Source organism: Pseudopodoces humilis, chromosome 14 (assembly GCF_049639895.1).
Source record: "Pseudopodoces humilis isolate 2021_Gansu_Grassland_sample_001 chromosome 14, ASM4963989v1, whole genome shotgun sequence".
NCBI classification, from domain to species: domain Eukaryota; kingdom Metazoa; phylum Chordata; class Aves; order Passeriformes; family Paridae; genus Pseudopodoces; species Pseudopodoces humilis.
Window position 1 is genome coordinate 4,602,248 of NC_142213.1, and position 21,709 is coordinate 4,623,956.

At 40.5% G+C, this 21,709-nt stretch overlaps 1 protein-coding gene across 2 annotated transcripts in view; it reads right to left on the bottom strand.

Annotated features, from left to right (window-relative positions):
* GAN (gigaxonin) overlaps positions 1-21,709 on the bottom strand; it is a 39,991-nt gene that overhangs the window by 11,798 nt on the left and 6,484 nt on the right. Inside the window, exons 2-11 of one of the 2 annotated variants that reach the window (XM_088062153.1) lie at positions 14,576-14,690; positions 13,380-13,730; positions 12,697-12,914; positions 11,698-11,819; positions 11,036-11,148; positions 9,816-9,965; positions 9,353-9,489; positions 8,738-8,866; positions 2,680-2,789; positions 1,644-1,944 (exon numbers count right to left, since the gene is read on the bottom strand). In XM_088062153.1, the coding sequence (XP_087918279.1) occupies positions 1,763-1,944; positions 2,680-2,789; positions 8,738-8,866; positions 9,353-9,489; positions 9,816-9,965; positions 11,036-11,148; positions 11,698-11,819; positions 12,697-12,914; positions 13,380-13,730; positions 14,576-14,690 (1,627 nt within the window). In that variant the 3' untranslated portion in view covers positions 1,644-1,762. Of the gene's footprint in view, positions 1-1,643; positions 1,945-2,679; positions 2,790-8,737; positions 8,867-9,352; positions 9,490-9,815; positions 9,966-11,035; positions 11,149-11,697; positions 11,820-12,696; positions 12,915-13,379; positions 13,731-14,575; positions 14,691-21,709 lie in introns of those variants that run through there. The other variant, XM_088062154.1, reaches the window with a different exon arrangement.

Below are 21,709 nucleotides of genomic sequence, written 5' to 3' on the forward strand. Positions count from 1 at the left end.
GCACTTCAGCATTGTAAAAAATAAAATAAAAAAAAAAAATAGAAAAAGAAGTAAATGGATTGGCTGCTACCCCTTTCCCCACCCTCCCACACTCCTCTGCTCAGGAATCAGAGTAATTCCAACCCCACATCAGTGCTATGGAAGGACTGACAGAGGTATGTTTCAGAATGGCTCTTCAAGGACTATTTAGTGAAATACCGATATTTTGAACTAGTTTGGGATCATATTTCAACATATGTAAGATGATTTCAATAAAGATGATGAAGGTTTACACAAACACAACTGAGGGCAGAGTTTGTCTTGTCTGAGGTCCACAAAGTTGCAGTGGAAAGTCTTGTATGTAGTTATAATACTGGTTGTACAAAGTCTCTTTTTCTGAAGGGCAGGAGGTATTATTTCTATTTTCCACCTCTCCCATTTTATTCCTTTTAAATAAATAGAGGTTATGTCCCGCCCATCACAACAATGAAATCAAAAATTGAGGTAAAACTGTTCTACCAGCTGATCTTGACTACAAACAAAAGTCAATTAAATATCACTACTGATGTGAACAAGGCTTAGTAAGTAATAAAATGCAAGATACTAAGTTCTTCACTATAACCACACCATAAAACCCAGCTTTCAAAGTCAGACAGCAGTAAACAAGACTGTACTGTAGCACAGAAATCAATAGTAAACCAACTTTTGATCCCAATTTAAAGTCACTGTACAAATCTTCCTTAACTCTTAGTCCAAAACCCACGTTTTCTTCAAAATAAATATATCCTTGTCATATTTCACCTTTGTTCTAAGAGACATAAAATGCACCTTTCTATGATCCTCAGTCTTAAAAACCATTCTTAGCTTGAAAACAATCTGAAGTAAAAAGGAACACAATCTATTTAATTTGTCCTTTTGCTCTCACCAAAAGCAGCAATCATCACTAACTGTTCCAAACATGTCTTCCCTTTTCACTTCAAGGAAAACAGCCACCAAAGCCCACCCAGAGACACACACCACCCACCTGCAGACCAGTTCATCGGGCTACTCGAATGACAGAGTAGAAAAAAACAGTTTACTTCTTTGTGGTGTACTATATCCATTTTCTGGGGTGTATCCATTTCATATTAGTCCATTTTATATATATTAAAAATATTTGTCAGAATGAAACCATTGCAAATGAATGAAAAACCGTATGTACACACCTCCACCATTTTTTAGGCACAGACCTTATCTTTTGAGAAAGGACTAGAAATAAAAGGTGCAACGACCAATACCTCCTGTGGCCTCATGCTCCAACAGCAGCACACCAGGGAGGTTGGTTATCGTGTAGCTTCTGTGTTACAGCTATCCAGTTCCAGATAGCACATGGATTCGTATCAGTTCCCCGCAGGGGAAATGCACCTGAAATCTTTTTTTTTTTTTTTTTGCTTTTCAATAAGCTTTGCCAAAGGAAACCGATTCCCACCAGTTTCAGACACAAAAATCCTCCTTCAATAACACAGTTTAAACTCCAAATGGTTACGACTGAAGGTGTTTCCTTGATTTCCCCTTTTATTTTCCCCCTTCTCTTCTTTTTAAAGTGTACTTAAGTTATTTGTTCCCAAAACAAGTACTGAGACTCAAGCTTTTGTAAGCATTTAAAACAAAAACAGTTACCATACCAAAGCACAGCATACAGTGTAAGTTTCAGCTGTAATTTCTCAGCTTTTCCTTTAAATAGAGCTAGATTATGGTGGACTGCACAGAACTCTTCCAGTCTCCTCCCCTGGCAGCACACGGATCACGGTGAAGGTACGCGGATGCGGAACAATCCCTGCTGCAGCTGCAGTCGGAAGAGTTTGCAGTTGGCGATCCGCAGCGCTGCGCAGCCCGTCCGCCGCAGGTCCGAGGGGAACAGCGGCTTAGTGCGCTGCCAGGTGCCCGTGCTTCTCTTAAATTCCCTAACATAGTCATAGTTTGTACCTGAATTAAGGGAAAAAGAGGTGAAATGCTTATAACTCACTGCAGCTGCCACCATGTTTAACCTCTAGTAAGGCAAATACGTGAACGAGAGCATGCACAGGAACACAAATCAGTGTCCAGATGGGTAGTGGAAATCATCGTCAAAAAGGAACTACTATGACATTTCTGATCTACCAAACCAAATTTGGAATTTTGTTTGCTTATATTTTGGAGAAAGCCCTGCTACACACTCCTATATGTACACATGGCCACAAAAGTCTTCCAAATTTCTTTTACAGAGCGTGGCCAGATGCTGGCAGCTGAGAACTGAGTATGTTTGATAGCACACATCTGTCTGGTGAGAGCCAAGAGTCACTGCCACGTCCATATGAACCACTGGATGATGCTCCTAGAATGCAGAATTATCTGCTTCCCACTGCAAAGACAGGAGCTACAACCTCAAGCACTAACAGGTCCTACATTTAGATAAAAGCAGTAACACACTCAGCCTTGATCTCTTGTGGTCTTCAAACTAATCAACCAAATCAACCCAATGCTCAAAGCACTGAACTTGTTACTGAAGTGGTCCAAAACCAACCTGTGGTGTTTCTGTATGTCCAGCATAATCCCCCTGATCCACAGTGACAGAACAGAGTCCCAACCTCTTATTCTTAAAATGTTCAGTCTCATCAGTGCTAAGTATTCAAAATATTGGAAGGAAATGAGCATAAAGAGGTTTTTAGTCCTGGTTCTGACCTGTATCGAGATCTCCAATCACGTATATGCTGGCTCCGATGGGCACAGCTCCATACACAAAAGAAGAGCTAGTTGGGATACATAGGTTCTGGTCATTTAGATAAATCCACCTGTAAAAATAACAATTAAAAAACAGGATTTGATTTTTAGTGGGCACATTTTAAAAAATAATCCAGAGTCTTTTTGCAGCTGTAATCTTTGACTCAAAAGCAGAGTAGTACATATTAGTTTGTTATGTAAAGAGAACTTTGTATAGTTTGGGACAATCCTGGTTTCTCCCAGCCAGGAAAAGCAGCTAGTACTGCTGTATTCTGAAGTTGCTTAATTTCAGACTTGCTCCACTCATCTGTATAATCTACCTATAATAAATTCTTCTTGCAGCCACCTGGTGTGACTTTCTGGAAGAGAGCAGGCATGTTAGAGAGCCAACAACAGCTATGCCAGTCAATCTTCCCTACTGAGAAAATTTTAGGCAGTTTTGTCTTAACATTAGTCTTTAAATTGTCTTTAAAATAAACACATATAAGCTTTAATGATCCACAGTAGGGGAAATAACAAATTGCTGTAGCAGAACCTTGTTATTAAGCAATGTCTCCCCCATATAATTCTTCAACTTCTTTAGTAGTGCTTTATTAGGGATAACGAATCCTTGCCTGCTATGAAGAATGCAGCACTTGGCAATGCTTAACTTCAAACAACCAACAGAAGACTGGAAATCAAAGTGATGATGGAATTTGGAAAATAAATGTCCTTTATCTGGAATTGCCACAGATCTTCCCAATCACATATTAGGCTCATTTCAATTCCTTTCCAGCTCCTACAGTAATACTGTAATTCTGCTGTGTTCATTGTAAGCACAGGCTCATCTCAACACCGTATCAGCCTGATCTTTCCACTGAGTGAAAAGCAGTTTTCCACACTGAAGCCTTTGGAAAGCCGGTAGGAATGTACTCCTCATCCACATGAGATGCTGGTTTATAAAGAGGTCCAAGAGTTATCAGCATTCTCTCTGTTGTTCTGAAATAAATTCCTACAAAATGCTGCTGCATCTTTGCAGATGCTGTCACAGTTACCATGTACAGACTCTCAGATGTACAAATCAAGGCCATTTTAGGGGACTGCTCCTACCCTTTTTATTAAATAATTTACAGAGAACATGAAGGTCTGAGAAACCTTTGAAAATCATCCCAAATATTTTCATGGCCATACCAGGTTAATTTGAAAGAAAAAGTAAGAAAATGCCCTCCCAGATACTGCTGATTTTGAAAATTCTACATCATCTGAACTCCTGATTCAGAAGTAAACCACTCTTCTGGCACTGAAGGAGATGCTGCTCCATATCAATTATCTTGGAGACAGAAATCAATTTTTAAAGGGCAAATGAAAGGATTAGCTGTCCATTATTTTGTCTGTGCTGTAGACTGAAGGATTAACGTTCTGTGCAAAACAAGGAAATGGTTTGTAGCTGTCAGAGAGGAGGACAGATGAACTAAGGAGAGAAAAGGAGAAGTTCTCTACACTGGATCAGACACTCACAGATCAAAACAACTTGCACCATATTTCGTTAGCTTCCTTCCCTTACTGTAGGAGGAGGACACAGTATTTTCACTGCTTTTTAGCAGCAAGTGACCTAGAATTCTGAAAACTGAGTAAGTGGCAGAGAAATGCAGAAATAATTTTTTTTAATTTATTTTTTTTCCAAAATGATTTTTTTTTTTAATTCTAACTATAGGATCAGGTTAAGAAAAGGAAAAAAACTCAAATCAGGAGTTTATATGCACTATATACTCTGGGTTTTGGAGTTTAAACAAAAAAACCTAAACCCACAGGGTGAGACCCAAGCATTTTCCTCCTGTGCATCACCAAAGGACAATATTCAACTATCTGTAGCTGCTTGTGAAAATTCATCCTCAGGCTTTCTTAACATGTATACTTTAAAAAACAGGCACTACTTTTCAGGAACACTCACAGCAGCTTTAGCAGTTAAAACTAGGAAGGAACAAAGACAGGAAGGGCAAGGGGTCACGTTTCATCAGAATTTGACTAAGCTCCAGCTTAATGTGGGTTGTGCCTGCTGTTTGAACAGTATGGAAAAAACACCATGACCAAAAATTCACAATCTTCAGGAATCTGAAAACAGTCCTTGGAACAGAGCTCTTGCGTACTTCCCTGGGATGGCTCCACTCAAACCGAGTCCAAGAGGAGCAGGGGGAAGGCGAGTCCTGCTGCAACCACGGGCAGGAGTGATGGCCCCGAAACTGGAACAGGCTTCCACCCAATTTAAAAAAAGAAGGGAAGGAATCCTGATTTTTTTTCAGCCTTAAAGTGAGTCAAACAAAATGATCCATCCACACTGCTGTAATTAACATGTGGGATGGGGATAACTGCTTTATTTCCAAGTGGGAAGTAAATAAAGATGGGATACAGAACCAACATATTCCAGTCACGTCACCTCAAGATCACCCCAGATGAGAAAGGAAGCCTGGAAATTAATGAAAATCCATGTTCCTCTCATCTGACAGTGCTATCAGTCAGTGTTCTCATTACATGTGCATAAGCACTTGCTTTTAATGAAATTCCTGCACACTGACTGGAAGAATGTTGCTAATTACACATACTATGTTACATGACTATTTAGTTCACTAGTTATATACTGCTGAAAGCTTTTCCTTATTTTTATGATGTTCCAGTAGCAAAAAGGAACACTGAAAAGGATATTTTACCAAAGTACTGCTTCTGAAAATTATCTCTCACTTTTATCCCCCTCAATACCTGCAAATTTTTGTAATCATTTTTTGAATCATGAAAAGAAGGAAGAAATCCTACCCTCTTACAGGCCACCAGGGAAAGGTAGCAGTGGCCATACACCAGCAGATCTTGCAAAGAATCCTAAAGTCAGTTTGGGCTCTATTAAATGTTTCCAACCATCCCTGCTGAAAAGAAAAGATCCGAGGATTTACAGACATCATCCAATTCTCCACTCATTTATGTGGTGCAAAAGGTGTATTATAAATTATGAACTCTGATAGAAAGAAAGTCTGACCCATCAAGGTCTTGAGTATGCATTTAAGATTTCCTGCTTTTTATGGAGTAGGCCAGCACTAGGTCACTGAGTGAAGGATACCTTCACATTTCCATCTTCCATTTTCACATTCATTAAATCTGTTTTTAGCTTGATCGATATTTTAAAAAACAGGATACGATGCACATAAAGCTCAATCTACAGCCTTTGGGAAAAAAATCTACATCCTGCAAAAACCCTGCAGTCTGACATAGAGCTTTTTCTATCTTTGGGTTCACTTAAATCCACTCATGCACATGACTCTAAAGACAGGCTGACAAAACATTTATTAATTGAAAAATCTCAGTTACAGAAGCACTTCAAGTATGAGGATTATTTCCTACATTACCCTGTTCACATTTCATGTGGATGCTACTATTCTGTCTCACTTCATTTATTTTATTACTTGTTTATACAGCACAGCTTAACAGGAGTCTCAATGTTTATTTTTTTGCTAGTGTGAAGATCTCAGCATATCCCCAGTCTTTGAAAAGTCTTCGTCATGGTTAAGAATAACAATTTTGAAAGACTCTGCACTGTGAGTTATTTTAGAGTAAGTTACTGTCAAAGTAAACAATATTAAACAAGTCCAGTCCTTTAATCCAATTCAAGCCAGAATTATGGCAGCTTACATGAATTAATATGTTTATATACTGATGTGAGTACATCCTTAGACATTCACACAGGAGTAAAACCTGTAGCTCAGACACTCAGACTCTGGGTGCCTGGGATGATGCTCAACCCTGTGCTCTGGCCACGAGGCCTGAGGGACTCATGGAAATTTGTGCAGGTGACACAAGTGTGCACGGCTGCACGTACACCATAACCAACACCATCCCACTGAACTCACAGTCCAGAGAGTTCTCTCCATCCACAGAGAAAGTGAACACAATGGAGTTCTGCATTTAAAAACAGCTGGAAAAACCCACAGCTCACTACAAAGTATACAATATTGGCACATATTAAAAAGTCACTGTGAATTTTGGTTTGAGACTGCCTAGAACTGATCTGTTACACGGATCTCTGAGGGTACCGAAACCTGGGATAACTGACAGACCCTGGAGCTGAGTGCTGGAACATAACACAGAGACACTGCACCCTCTTCTGGCTGCAGCACCCCTGGGCTGAGCTGGGGCCTTCCAAACCCCAGGAGCACCATGCCCAGGCAGCAGCTGCCACCATCCCAGCCTTTCCTGGTCCCTCACCTCCACAGGAACACCTACAACCTGTGCCCTGTCTGCAGGTTCATGCTGAGTTAAATTTCTAAGCTCAGACTGGGCAGTGGCAGAGCAGAAAGGCAAAGTCTGATATCTTGTCTTCCCTCCCCATGTGCCTCCTCCATCAGCTCCACCAGTCACCTCTGCTGCCTCCCCTGCCCCGTGCCAGCACAGCCCTCACACCGCACACCCAGCGCTCAGAGCAAGTGGGGCAGCTGCAGTTTTACCACTGGAACCCTGAAAGGCCTCGGGGATGCCACCAAGCAGACACAAATCCACACCACTGTGGCAGGTGTGGGTGCTGCAGTCAGCAGGTGGCACCACGGACTCACCTGCAGCACCCGGGCTGGGCCCTCCCAGCTCCTCAAACTCCACTTTGTGGAAGCTCAATCTGCATCAACCAGCAAAACAGGTTTGCAGCCACTGCTAAGGAATCATGAGCTACAACCTTCTGAAGAACAGAATCAGGCTGGAAATATTTCAAGTAAATCAGCTGAAAATAGCAAGTAGGAGAGAGGGGAGCACTTCTTTCCACAGTTCTTTCCTTTCCAAAGACCTCTTGCAAAACGTTAATAAACCTCTACCATTCCCCCAGCCTCCAGAAGGCTAGCAAATGCTAAGGGAGCGAGCATCAGCAGCAACAGCCCCTCTGATCTGTCTGCTTCCTCTAACCAATTTAAAGGATGTTTTTCTTCAGCTTCATTTGATTACAGCTAGTTTAGGCATCACTTTGAACAACAGAGAAGACCTCTTCATACAGAAATTAAAGTCTCTTTACAACCATATCTTGCAAGAAAATTATATAATGAATTTACATCCACTGTTCTATTTTTGTGTCCTTTTATACAGGTCACTGTCATAAATCAGTCTTGATCTTCTAACAAAGACATGCTAATCACCTTCACTTGTCAACAAGCCTTGAAACATCTGACCACAAAGTCTTTTTAAAATTTAATTTATGAAAGACGAATAATCCAATTTACAGTAATATGCAAGAAGAAAGTCACTGGAAGAACCAAGTTTGTCAGTTATGACTGGAGAATAAGGTGACTAAACAAAAAACTCAGTGTAAGGTAACATTTTGAATGGTTACCACATATAGTAAAGTGGATTCCACTACCAGAGCCAAGAGATAACAAATTAAGTAATAGGAAGCAAATTCAAAACAAACAGAAGGAGATGAGCCATGCAGTGTGGTGAGGTGGCTCTGGGATGTATAGCATCCATAGTGTCTTTCCTACGGCAAAAGCCTACATAGGTGTCATCAGCTCTAAATGCTTGGAATGGAAATACATAACATTTCTTATCTCTAGCTTAGAAATACCCTAAGCTGCAAATCTTTGGAGAGAGGATTGGATCATAAAGAAATATCCCTTTCCACACATACATTCTTCCATAGGAATCATTTAGGTTGAAAAAGACCTGTAATGAGCACTCAACAGGGAGCTGTGGGCACTGTAGGGGTGGGCAGCAGTACCCTGCACTTGGGGAAATTGCAGAGTGCAGGGGAAGAACCACGAACACCCTGTGTGACCAAGGTGCTTCTCCTGTCCAGGGGCACTCAAGACCCACATGGTGGCTCCAGGGCTTTAGGCTTGGCATGTTAGAAGGAAAAGTGGAGTGGATGTGCCTTCAGAAATGGCCATACCATGTCACAAAGTGAAATGAGCAACAGGTACATGACACAGACCTCATGTGCTTTGGAGTGCGGGAACAAGGGGTGAGGGAACTGTCTAGATGACTGGATGGAAAATTATTTTCTAGAGCTGCAGCCAGTTACCTTTTAAACTCATCATGATAAAACTCCGATTTGCACGTCACCATCTCACTGGCTTGGCTGTCATCACGACTCCTGACCCCACCAAATACATAAAGCTCAGAGGCAACTCCACAGGCCACTGCCCCAAATCTGAAAATCCAAATGAGGAAAAAATATTAATGCAATTAATCAAAAGCCTTTTGCATACCCGTCTGAACTTTCTTCATATTTTTCTCATTTATTCATACACATTTATTTATACACATATACAGATACCTTAAATATCCAACAAGATGAGTAATGGATATTAATTGTAAGCACCTAATTCAGATCATAAAAGAAAAAAACAGTAAAATATTTCTGTCTAAAAATATTGTGAAGTTCCAATTGAACTACAATTTCTAGTTTTCATTTTTTCATCAGGGAACTATTGCTTGTATGTTTCTACAAAATTTGTATTTATTGCTTGGATGCTTGTCTTTATTCAGCCATATGTTAACTACAGGCTACCATGACTCAGAAAGACCTGGTGAGATTCAAAGCCCATCTTCACAGATTCATCAGCAAAAGGATACTTTCCTCCCATCAGAGCGCTGGAAAAGCAATCTAGTCCCACCCCTTTCCATTTTGCCTCACCTCCTCTCTTTGAGAGGACAGATTGCTGTCCACTGCTGAGTCCTGGGGTCATAACACTCCACAGATTCAAAGAGTTTTCCATAGGAGCCTCCACCCATTGCATAGATTTTCTTCTTCATAGCTGCATAGCAGCCAATCTTATGGAAAAAAAAGAAAAATATATCTAAAATGACACACAAATGCACAGTATTGAGAGCTCAAAGCTGTCTATACACACACACAGACTCATTTGGGTTGCCTGTACCACGTGTCAAACAATGCAAGACATAAAAATGCTCAGCCACGGTTTTGTTTGGGTGTATAAAGAGAGAAGCTGCTCACTCTCATTTCATTTTGAGACTATTTGCTACAGCTTCTACTTGAAGCAAAAGATTAAAATACATATTTTTATATATATACATACATATATTTGCGTTAACTGTTTAACAAGAAGCAACACAATGATATAGGATGTAGTTTTTACCTTTCTAACCATGGTCAAGTCTGGCTGCTTGGTCCAGGTCCGGCTATAAATATCATAGCTCTCCATAGAGATCAGCTCCCTTTCACCATCCTCACCTCCCAGAATATACAGAATCCCATCAATCTCTACCACACCAAAATTATGTCGTGCCTAAGGAACAACAATAAAGTCAACACTGAAAAACATAACTGCCATTGTGAATAGTTTAATGCAATCTTATTTTTCAGAGTATCTGTCTGCAAAGTGCTATTGGTATTATGCCTGGCTTTTGTTTTGTTTTGTTTTTAATGGTAAAGTCCTAAACACCAGCATAAGATTATTAATTTAATCAACTAAACAAAACAAAGGGCATCAAAAGAAAAAAAAAAAAGAAAAGAAGCAGAGCAGCAGAAGCCAAAGAGACCACACAGAAATCAGAGAACAGAGCTTGGCAATATTTCAGTTCCCATAGTGGTGGTCTCCACAATGAGGCTGTTGCTTTCAGGTCTCTATAGCAGCAAAGCCTGGACCCATTCTCTGTGCAAAGGCAGCTCTTCTGTTTTGTATGTATGAGCCCAGCTACGCCTCAGTCTCACAGCAAACACATCACAAGCAGGAAACTTAATGCATCGTAACTACAATTGTAGCCAATTTACATGCCTTTGTCAACCAGAGATTGCAAAGAGGAAAATCCTGTGGTAAATAACTTCTTAATAAACACCATGTGCTGATTTACAAAGATAAAAACACAGGTGTATTAAGGATATATGTTTACAAATAATAAACTGTTACTTTTTGATGGAATGTAATTATGAAGAAGGAAGCATTAACTCAAACCAAACCTAAATATGTCTGTGCAAGCCAAGTTCTGTATGTTGGCCAGTCCTCTGTCCATCTTTTCTGCACAGTCCGATCCCTTTGTCCATCTCAGAGGTCTCTTGTTTTAGAAGGCCAGTATACGCAGAACATTAAGTATACTATAGGACTGATTCATTATGAAATTCCTGAAATTTTGTAGTTCATCTTACAGTTAGCTCTTCACCAATTGTTTAGATTTTCCAGATCCAGCAGTCAGCATCAGACCACAAGAACAACAGGATATAAACAGAAGTCAGTCTGTAGCATGATTTTGAATGTGTAAGATGCAAGCGACTGGAGATACAGAATAAAATTTTGCAGAAGAAAAGGAACATTTTGCCAAAGTAAAAACTTAAATCCCAACAGTTAGATAGAGATCTTGCCTCATGCATTGGTGGTAAGGAACTCCATGAATTGGTGTCTGGATCATATTTCTCTCCAGAGCTTAGCGTTCCCTTGTTTTCATCCTGACCACCAAGCACAAATAAAAATCCTTCTGTAAAACAAAATGGAACATGATCTTAAGAACAGGACTCTCAAGAAGAGCACTCACATCTGCACACTGAGCAAAACTACATGACTGGCAAGCTGTATTCTGGAATTCACTAAGAGATCCAGACCAGTTACAGGTCAGACTCTGAACTGGAGAAGGTAAAGCACAGTTACATCTGACTCAAGTCTGCCCCTGCAGATACCTTTCAACATATTCAGTGATGCAGCAACTAGAATTTACTTAACACATGAAATACTCCTGGAGAGACAGATGTAGCAGATTCCCACAAAAAGTTGCAGGAATAGTGATTTTAAGACACTCAGATGACAGGGATTTTCACAGAATCAAGTATAGTTTTGGGCAGACAAAGGGGAAGCATGAAATAACCCCAGTGCAGTCTTGAAGAAAATACATTATTATTATTATTATTATTATTATTATTATTATTATTATTATTATTATTATTATTATCATCATAAGCTGTATGTCAGATTTTGAGGCACTGGTAAGTTTTCATAACATTGACTTTACAAAGACAAAGTTCCCCTTTACCTGCTGACAATACTCCATGATTGATCCTTGGAATACTCATAGGAGCAAGTTCAATCCAGAGCTGTCTATTGGGATCATAAAGAGGACACATACACCGCATCACTGAGGTTGGTTTCCGTGATCTGAACACAGGGTGGGGAGGGAACAAGCAGAAACAGAAAGACAAAGACAGAGTTTTACAAGTTCACTGTTAACACCTCATGTTCAAAGCTTGCTTGTCCTTGTTTTCAAGATCTATATTCATCATGTGGTATTTCCCTGGTAAGCAGAAGACCCCCAAACCAAACGTGTAAATTGAGTTTGTACAGACTTGGAGACATGAAAAGCTGATTCGCTTCATTCCTACTGTATCTGCCTGTAACCTTTTTTATGAAGTTTGAACAAGCTAAGAAGAACCGACAGAGAGTATTAGTAATGTCTGAGTAAAGTGATTCACAAACTGACATGCAAAATGTTATCTGAATGGTTTACTGGACTTCTATAAAAGAGCTAACATCTAAATGCTAGCTTTATTTAAACAGGACAGAACCCTCCCTTCTGCTGCAGGGGGTACTCAAGAAAAGAAAGGGATTATTATGTAGAATGGAAATTTTCCCCTTATCTCAGATGCACCAATAATGACTTTTGTTTTTGGAACCACATCTATTATAAACAAAACAGATTAAAGCACACATTCATTACTTCTAAGTTTTGTTATAGATGACTGTCAGATCATCAGAAATGATTCTATGTTTAAGACTATTCAGTTTAAAAAAAAAACAGCGAACACTTACTGAACAAACAACCCTACTCTAAGTTTATTACACATTGAATGTCAGAAACAAAATAACTATTTATTACTGAATCATCCCCAAAGGTATTTTAGGTGTGTCTGACCAACCTAAAACAAACTGAAATGCTAGAGTAATAAGCAATAGGTGTGCATATTCTGCACTCTGTGTTTTCGGAGAGCCGTGAGCGCTGGCACCGGGGCCAGCTGTGGTGCCACCGCACACTTACACTCTCTCTTCCCCCCCAACAGTCACGATGCACTCGGAGTAGCCCCGGGGCTTGAAGGAGGCCAGCATGGCCTCTCCCTGCTGCGGGGGTGTCAGGGGGATGTTGTTGCACTCCTTGACGATCTCGCGGACCAGCGGCTCGCTCATCATCTGCTCGCGCAGGTAGGCAGCGTCCAGGCCCGACACCCACACTGCTGACATGACATCCTTCATGTGGACCTGGGGAGGCAGCAGGGACACAAAATCACCCCCAGCACCGAGGCACCAGGACATGCAGATGCTTCTGTGTTTAGCAAATACTCGAGAGCTTTTGATACTGGCAAGCAATAAACTATACAACACAGTGTTAGTAAGAAAATGCATCGAAGTCCTCCAAGTTTCTCTATAAACGTGCTATTTTTGCTTTCCCACCAAGATTACACCATCAAATACCAAAATGGTGCTTTTTTTCTTAATGTTTATCAAATAATAAAGGCAGCAGATAACATATCATCAGCACACCCTTTTACTTCAATGCATGGTCTGCATTTCAAGCAAAATTCAATAAATTCTATAAGATTAGTTCTGAAAGAAACAGATCTATTTGAAATAGATTAATATATTTCTATCTAATAGTTCCCACTGATTAGAATGAATGCTCCGATTTGCGCCATGTTCAAAATACAAACATTTGGATGTCCTGACCTTTCTGGATTCTGAATCATGAGAAATCCACCTAATCACCGCTTCAAAGACGTATCTTTCATTTCCAACATTGAGCTTTTCCATCGACAGCACTTCTTTCAGTTTTTGAGGAGTCAGTTCCAAGAATTCCTCTGTGCTGCTGACATCTCGAAAGTGAGTTTCCAGATACTCTGAGGCAAGGTAGTGAACATGATGCAAACAATAGTGTAGTGCAAAGTCCCGAATACCAATACAGTTCTCAGCAGCTATGCAACCTTCTAAAAACTCACAGCAGAGAGTTTTTAAGTCTGTAAGCAGCAGGAGATCAGCTGCCTGTACCACATCTTGGATAGTTTCTTCATTTAGCCTGATCTGCAAGAATTAATTTAGAAGTTATAGCTACTATCACTCATTTGTTCCATGACATGCCTGCATTCATTACACTCATTCTCAGAGGCTGAAAAATGGAGTATTAATGCCAGTGTAAAAATTAGGAGAAACTGATATGATTGCTAACCATTTATTAATTATCACAGGGTTGGAAAGGCATTTGCTTGACAGAAGGTGTGAAGCAGAAATTTTGGGAAGTTCCTGAAGTAACCAAGCATAAAATTACTCATCTCATCCAGGAACCTAAAATGAATTTTGCTATATTAAATAAATATTTTTTTTAAATACATGCTAAAACGAATTTCAAGCCAAATCTGCCTTTTCTTTTTCTCCTGAATGCTAAACTCGTTCAGCAATCTCAGTCTGGTTCCAAACAAACAGGACACACCAACTTTAATGGCTGCTAAGGCTCTTGGCAGGCAGATCTGAGAAGAGGCCAGAGAGGTGGGCAGGAGGGGAAGGGAGGGAGGGTGCCTGGTGTTCTGTAATGCTCAGTCATGGGGTCTGCACCTCTGTGGCTACCAAAGCAGTCCTCTGCCACCACTGTCAAACACTGCCTGTTTTAAAGCAGGTTACTCAAGGTAGCCACTAATTTTAACACAAGCATTTGACGCTGACTCTAAATTTTAAAGTCCTCCCCTGCTGCACAAGAAGAGCAGAGACAACTCCTGCAGAACCTACTGCCTCTACTTCATATGCACAGTTCCACTCTGCAGAAGTTTTACCACAAAGCTTTAAACATCTTTCAGGATAGCAGTGTTAAAACTCAAGTTATTTAACCAAATAGTCCAAGTGAGGTTTAGGTTGTTTTTTTTTTAATACCATACCTGCCCACTGAAGATGTAATCTAGTATCTCTTTCATGATATCAACAGATATCCCTTCGAGTTCAATCTTGTATGTTGAGCCATCATCCTTTGGAGGATTGTAATTCAATTTTGTTCTAAGAGAAGAGAAAAGGAAGAGGAAAGTTCAAAATCCAGGCATTGCCTGCTGTCAGTTTCTGAAGAATCTGACGTCTCAGAATACGGATCTCTCGAGCCACAACAGCGATGTTAAAACCTTTCAATGTGCCTTGAATTACCACGTAGGTATGGCCTCTGATACTGCTCATCACATCTCCAAACTGAACAAATCTGTCAGACTTGCAAACTACCCTGGCCATCAAAGAGCCAAAGTATTTTTTATCCCAGCTCATTCATCACAAGCATTCAAAAACTTCACTCAGACCTTGCAACAGAACAGAAGCCCTGCTGACAGATGAAACACAAGAATTTGCTTTGATAAAGGTGGAAAAAAACCCAAAGCAAAACAAAACAAAAACTTTTTTTACCAAGGAAAATATAATTAGAGTTAGCAGATGTGATCAGAATATTCACTGGCAGCACAAACATTTGGATTGCATTACCATTTTGTGTAGTTTATGATGTTATCAGCCTAATGCTGTGCCTGGCTGTAACCAAGCCATGCACTCACAGTTGCAGGAAACAGCCCATGTGCTGCTCAGCAGAGCTTTAAATATTCATCTACATCAGTGGACACTTCACTTACAAGCCATTTCTTTAAACACACCAGGAGCACTGTGATGTGTCTGTGAATAGAATGGTGGGAGCTAGGGGAAAAGGTGAGGAAGTAATAATAGCACAGCAGACACTTTGCTTTCCACCAGCTGTCAGTGCAAACAGTTCTTTCAGGAGAGACAACCTTAAGTGTTCAAAAGGGAGCAGCATCCAGCAGTCCGGTGCAAACAGCCACAAGAGCTAATAAAAGATATTTTTAAACATATTTTTCCACATTTTGGTCAATGAAGAATACATTATATAAAGACAAGAAAGTTTCTTTCACTACATCTGGGTATATATAGTGACCTACATCTATACCACAGCACACTAAAATGAAAGCTTTTTAAACTTTTTAACATTCATTTGAATATATCCTTAGATAGAATCAGTTTCTTAATGTGAAAAGCTGTGGCTTTGCTAAGCTGAAAGTGCCCAGCCTCCTGCTATCCACACTCATGCTAAGCAAATACATAAATAGGTCTCAGCTAAGGGCAGATTCTGCCTCACTTACTCATATTGGAATAAATTAGTTTCTCACAAAGTAAGCTGTAACTCACATCAAATAAAACCTAAGTCTGTAAGGAGCTATTTTTAAGTGTGAATAAGGGCAGTAATTTTAGCCCTTCAGCTCATCATACTTGTGGTTCTGTCTTCACATCCCCTTTCTGCTCTGCAGAACACCCAGAGGTAGCGGTGCACCAGGGCTGGGGCTGCTTCCCCCTGTCTGTACAGCACCTGGCACAAGTTACAATACAAATAACAACAACAACCTGGCGTGGATTAGGAAATTGTTTATTTCCTAACACTTGGAAGGAGATTAGGAAAATTATGTGACTCCCATTAAAGCTCATGCTGCAATAGCAGGCACTGATTTACAGCTTGTCAGCTGAAAACTCCTGTCCCAAATGTACATTTCCAGCAGAACGTACAACGTGTACCCCAACCCCACCATCCTTGCCCATGTGCAATGTGCATTTTTCATGTCTACATGCTCCAAACCAGCCACAGAGCATATACACACAGAGCAACGTGCCTTTTCACTTCTAACAGAACAAAGGCTTCTTTACACACGTTTTCAAATCTATCCAAACTACCTCCATTTACACTTGAGTTCTGGGATACTTGGTTTGTAATAAAAGGCACTTCTTGATTCCCAGGATGAAACTGTGTTTTCTTTTAATTGAACATAAAATGTATCAAGGTTCACGGTGTCTGGCTTCCTTAGCAGAAAAGACAGACTGGATCTCACAGGTACCTGTAAGCAGCTGTTATGAGCAAATACACAGCAGTATCTCCTCAGAACCCAGGGTGTCCAACACAGTGTGGGGCTTAAAACAGGTCCAAGGCATACAACAAGCATGTTGATGCCAGCATTAATGGGGAGATTAGGGAAAGGACTCGTGCTATTTATCATTAACTTTCATCTCAGCATCACCTGTACACACCCAAGCTAAATCACCTTATTGCGTGGACTTTACACTGGCGCCTCCTGGTAACAAGAAAGTGTTGTTCAGGGCTTTTGGGTCTTATCAGGGTAGATGTTCTAATTACTGTGTACTTTTTCAGGCATCAACAGTTCATAAGCTGAAAAGAAATGACCTAGGCCCTAATGCAAGGCCAAAACATGAAGCAGAAAAATAACCTTGAGAACAAATCAAATTACTTCAAAGTTAAAGACACTACTATCCAAGCAAACATTCACCTCATGAAAACACTCCCCAGCTCCCAGATCAAGTTTTGTTCCTATCATCTGTCATGGGAAGCAATAGTGATACATCTGTCACATGATTTTAATTTGTTGGTTAATAAAATACAAGGTTATTTATTTCAGTACAAGTACTTCTGAGCTATGCCAAGAGAGCCATTCCCAAAGGCAGCTGGAGGTACTCCTTGTCACTCACATCAAAACTGCACGACAGCTACTGGCTGTTGGGAAGAGGGGAGGAAAAATATGATGCAAGGACATATTATAACCAGGTTTGGAGCTGGAAAAGTTTAAGAAAAAAAAATCATAAGTCCAAATGGAAAGAAAGCTGAAGGAGGAGAGAAAAGTAGGAGGTGTGCAAGCAGAGGGCGAGGAGCCACATCTCCTCTTGCATCACCCAGCACCAGCTGTGACCTGCACCCACACCTCCCTCACCAGCAAGTGAGGCCTGGGCATCCCTGTCATAACACACAGAAACAGAACAAGTTTCCAAACACGTTTGTTCCCAGTTCAGAAAGACAATGGGCAGCTCATAGCGAAATACTTAACCCTTGCCCTCTATCAAATTTAACTTTAGAAAATAAGTTACCAGTGATGCTCAAACAGAGGCTTTCCAATCTGTCAGCATCCCAGAAGGAGGATGCCTTCTTTCTGCCACACTTCTCCTCAGGGTGATTTATTCAGCCTGTGATTTGTGTGGCTGAGAGCTGGAAGTGGCAACCGGCAACCCAAGGTGCAGAGATGCACCAGCTGCAGCACAGCTGCTTCCAACACAGGCATGTGGCAGCTTCCTACTGCAGACATTTCTAATTGCTTTAAAAGCACTCCAAGCTGTCAAACCACAGCAGAAAAGGCTGCCTCAGTCTTAATTCAGATGGAAGACCAGAACATCAAGATCTAGAAGGAAATAACCCTCCCAGCCAGGAGTTGGGAGCAGAGCACAACCAAGACGGAGCTGGAGGAAATGAAACAAGGCAACTTCATCCTGTTTTCTCAAGTAATTTAATTTTGAGCAACTTGACTCCATACACGCTTTAAAACAATAATTTCCATTTTTTAATTAAGACCATAATTGTAAGTTAAAGTTGCTTCCAGTAACATAAACTGTTCTATAAATGCTCAACATCCACCCCAACATCTTGTGTCTCGTCAAGAAACCTGCTGGCATACACAACACCTTGAGCCAGTGGCATGAGAACAAATGGGTTGATGTTGTGTTTTGATGTTGTCTGTGTGACAAATTTAGAATCTGCTGTTCCACATCACTTAAGGAATACAATCCTAATGAGTCATCTGAAATGCTCTACATGAGGCAGAATGAGGATAAAAGTTCCAGTATCTCCTCTGCATATGTAAGCAGTATAGGCAAGGTGAATCCTCAAAATGAAAACACCTCAAGAACTGATGCTGATACTGCTAGGAACAACAATTTACATCTAATGAAATAAAAAAAAAAAAAAATTACCGCAAGGAAAAAGCAAACCAACAGGAAAATTAAGACTGTCCACAGTTCTTGTTAAAATTAGGATGGAACTTCCAATTTACTGTAACTTTGAAAGAGCAAAACAAGTCAAAATACAACCAATACTTCTGAACTTACAGTCAATCCCTGTGAAAGCACTGTTGTGGGATAGTTAAGATTTTTAAGGAGCAGGTTCTAAAAAAAAAATCTATGGGTCCGCAAACTTGGTTTTCTTACATTTTACAGCTGAAAGTTTACAGGAGGGGAATAATCACTTTTAAAAAACTCAACTAGACAAAACAACAAACAAAATGAAAATTCAAATTAAGAACTTGGCCACCACCGACACTACTTGCTTTCCTGAGTCAGACATAATTTTGTGGGAATATTTTAATCTTTGAAATCTCTGCCTTATCTGTAAACTATTAAGAAAAGACAACTGATGTGTTTTTACTATGGCCACATAAGTTATACAGAGAACAAGAGCACAACTCTTGGAAAGCTTTAATCCTTAGAGTGCAGGTATATTGGAACCTGAACAAGTAAAGAAAACACCTGTCTGCAAACACTGTGCCTATGAGAATGCTCCAGACCACATTCACCACAAGTAGACTGTTGATATTTACAGTGAACAGCCATCAAAAAATCTGACAGACAAAAAATCATCATAAAAACAGACAGACGCTTTGGGTTTGATGCTTTGCAACACAAAACTTTTACCTGCTCTCACGTCACCGCGGTGCAAACGCAGTTCACTGACCTACTTACGCTGCAGGGTGCCAGGAACCAGGCTGCAGGAGACAAGAGGGAGACACTTGTCTCTTGGAAAGGAGCTGTCTTCCCAAATTAATGATTTTGCTCCAGATTAGACATTAAGGGATGGTCTACACATGCTCTGCCAGTATTGCCACACTAGCAAACTTTAATACTCAAGTAGCAAAGCTGTCCTTTGAAACCAGAGGGCAGTAAAATTGGGGTTTGATGATTTATCCTTTACCTGCACCAGTGTTTTGGCCCTCTCCAGAGAGCATCAGCATTTTAAAATGAAGCTGGACCTCCAACAAATGGTTCCAGCAAAGACATGCACCAAACCTAAAACATGTTCACAAGGATGACTCAGTCCCAAAAATGACAAGTGAGTACTTGGAGATTTTGCATCACTAAGGAGAAAACAAAAAAAAAAATGTGTTTTGATGCAAACATAAGGTCAATTTAGTCTCCTGGTCAGGGCTTCCTCATGTAGGTTTGAGTCTTTCAAGTACAAGTTTTCCATGGTAAATCTAATTAAGTCCTACTTAGGACTGGCCATTTTAATGGTCAAGTTTTTCATTTGTCTGCCTTTATCCTTGCAACATTTTCTCCCATAAAGGCTGGTCTTTCTACGTGCAAAAAAAACCCTTAATAATCACATTATTAAACAGGTCAGACATAAAAACATGATGCAGCAGTTCACTCCACCCACTGCCATCCTCCAAAAAGATATTTTACAACCAAATCAGAAGGTTTCCTTTCAGGTCGCACCCTGGCCTTTAGCACCACACATAAAAGCCAGTCTTCACCACACCCTGCAAAGGGTGCCAGCTCTCAGAGGATTTTGGCTGTGCCTCTCCTATGTTTCTCTCCTTAAGATTATCTGTAACTCCAACTTCAGATCTCAAGGTAAAGGAGTCCATTTAACAGCTCAGCACAAAAACCTGCAGAAGTTGCTGTGTCTGCTTTAAGAGAAACAAAAACTGTGATATATAACTTAATTTTTTCAACTATTGAAAAGTTTAAGTCAGGCAAAAATGTGGCTTCCCCCCTTTCCATAAGAAAGGGAACAAGGCAATTCCTTCAACAGCAGCACAGGGGACATGTACAGGGCTCATGGGCTTTGCTCAAGGAAGAGCTTGTTTACCATGAAAATCTGAAATTATCCTGATTACACTGAGCTCATCTAGAGCTAGATTGTAATCTAAATTGGAAATCTACCTTCAACCAGAGTGTCTTGCCTAAACATGTGAGTTAGCCCTAAGTAGACAGAACACACATTCAACAAACTGCCAAGGATGGACCCTGGGAGTTCTCAGCAGCACCAAGGAGCTGATGTTTCATTTCACTTTGGGTTTGTTTAGCCAGCACGGAAAACAACCAAGCAACTGCACCAGCTGAGCTTGCAAACAAGTCAAACACGAGTAATGCAGACGAGCTTCTGGGCACCTGTGGTTCGTGCACCCTGCACATGGCATGAAGCACAGCTCGGGCTCTCCTGTGATGTGGTGGAGCAGACCTGGTTCAGCAGTCGCTGTTCATCTGTGATGGACCTTCCTGTGATAGAAACACCTGACACTGGGTTTAGAAAGGTGCTCTGGGTTTGGTTTTTTTTCTGCTCCACTTGACATTTGGGTCCACTCACTGAACTGACGATTCCCAGCAGTGTCACACTTTTTAGCTAGCAGTTTGGAACCACGACTTCCTCAGAAAAAGAAGGGAAGACATTTTTGAAATAGAGTTTTAAGCCAAGAAATGAAGCATGTCTTACTTGAAATATGTCTTCTTTCAAATTAACTCTACTTTTGAACTTGTTAAAAATGCTTTTTTAGAAGAAACAAGTATAGTGCCATACCCATGCTGCCAAATTTGCTGTTAAATATATTTATGAAATGCAATGCTGTGTAGCATGTGTCTAATAACCCAAATATTCCTGTAACTTACTAATATTATTATTATTTAACAAACACCAATAGAGCTGCTGGGAAAACTTGGATTAACCAGGTTTTTATACCTCAGTTATCCTCACAACACATGGGAGGAATAAGCAACAGAGTTGGAGAAAGATTTTCATAATTGCTGGTAAGTACAAAGTCAAATGGACAAAATTTTAAGTGCACGAGTAGTATTGTGGAACAGCCGGAAGATGTGTGGAATCCAACTGAGGGAAGCACCGGAATTCTGGATATGCCCAGAGCTGGAAAACACAGATCAGCAAGACTTTCACAGAAAGCAATGCCATGGCCAAGAGGAAAAAGGAACCAGGAACATCAGCACAGGAGTCTCCAACACAGAGCACTCCCCATGTCCATAAACAAGAGCTGCACCAGGCAGCCCACATCATCCAGGGGATGTAAACCAATGTGCCTGAGGACATAAACCAGACACTAACCACATGGTATTAAGGACATACTTCCTTGACAGGGACAAGGATTTTCAGAGCTGTGCATAAGCAGTGATTAATTTTGGGGTTTTGGATGTAT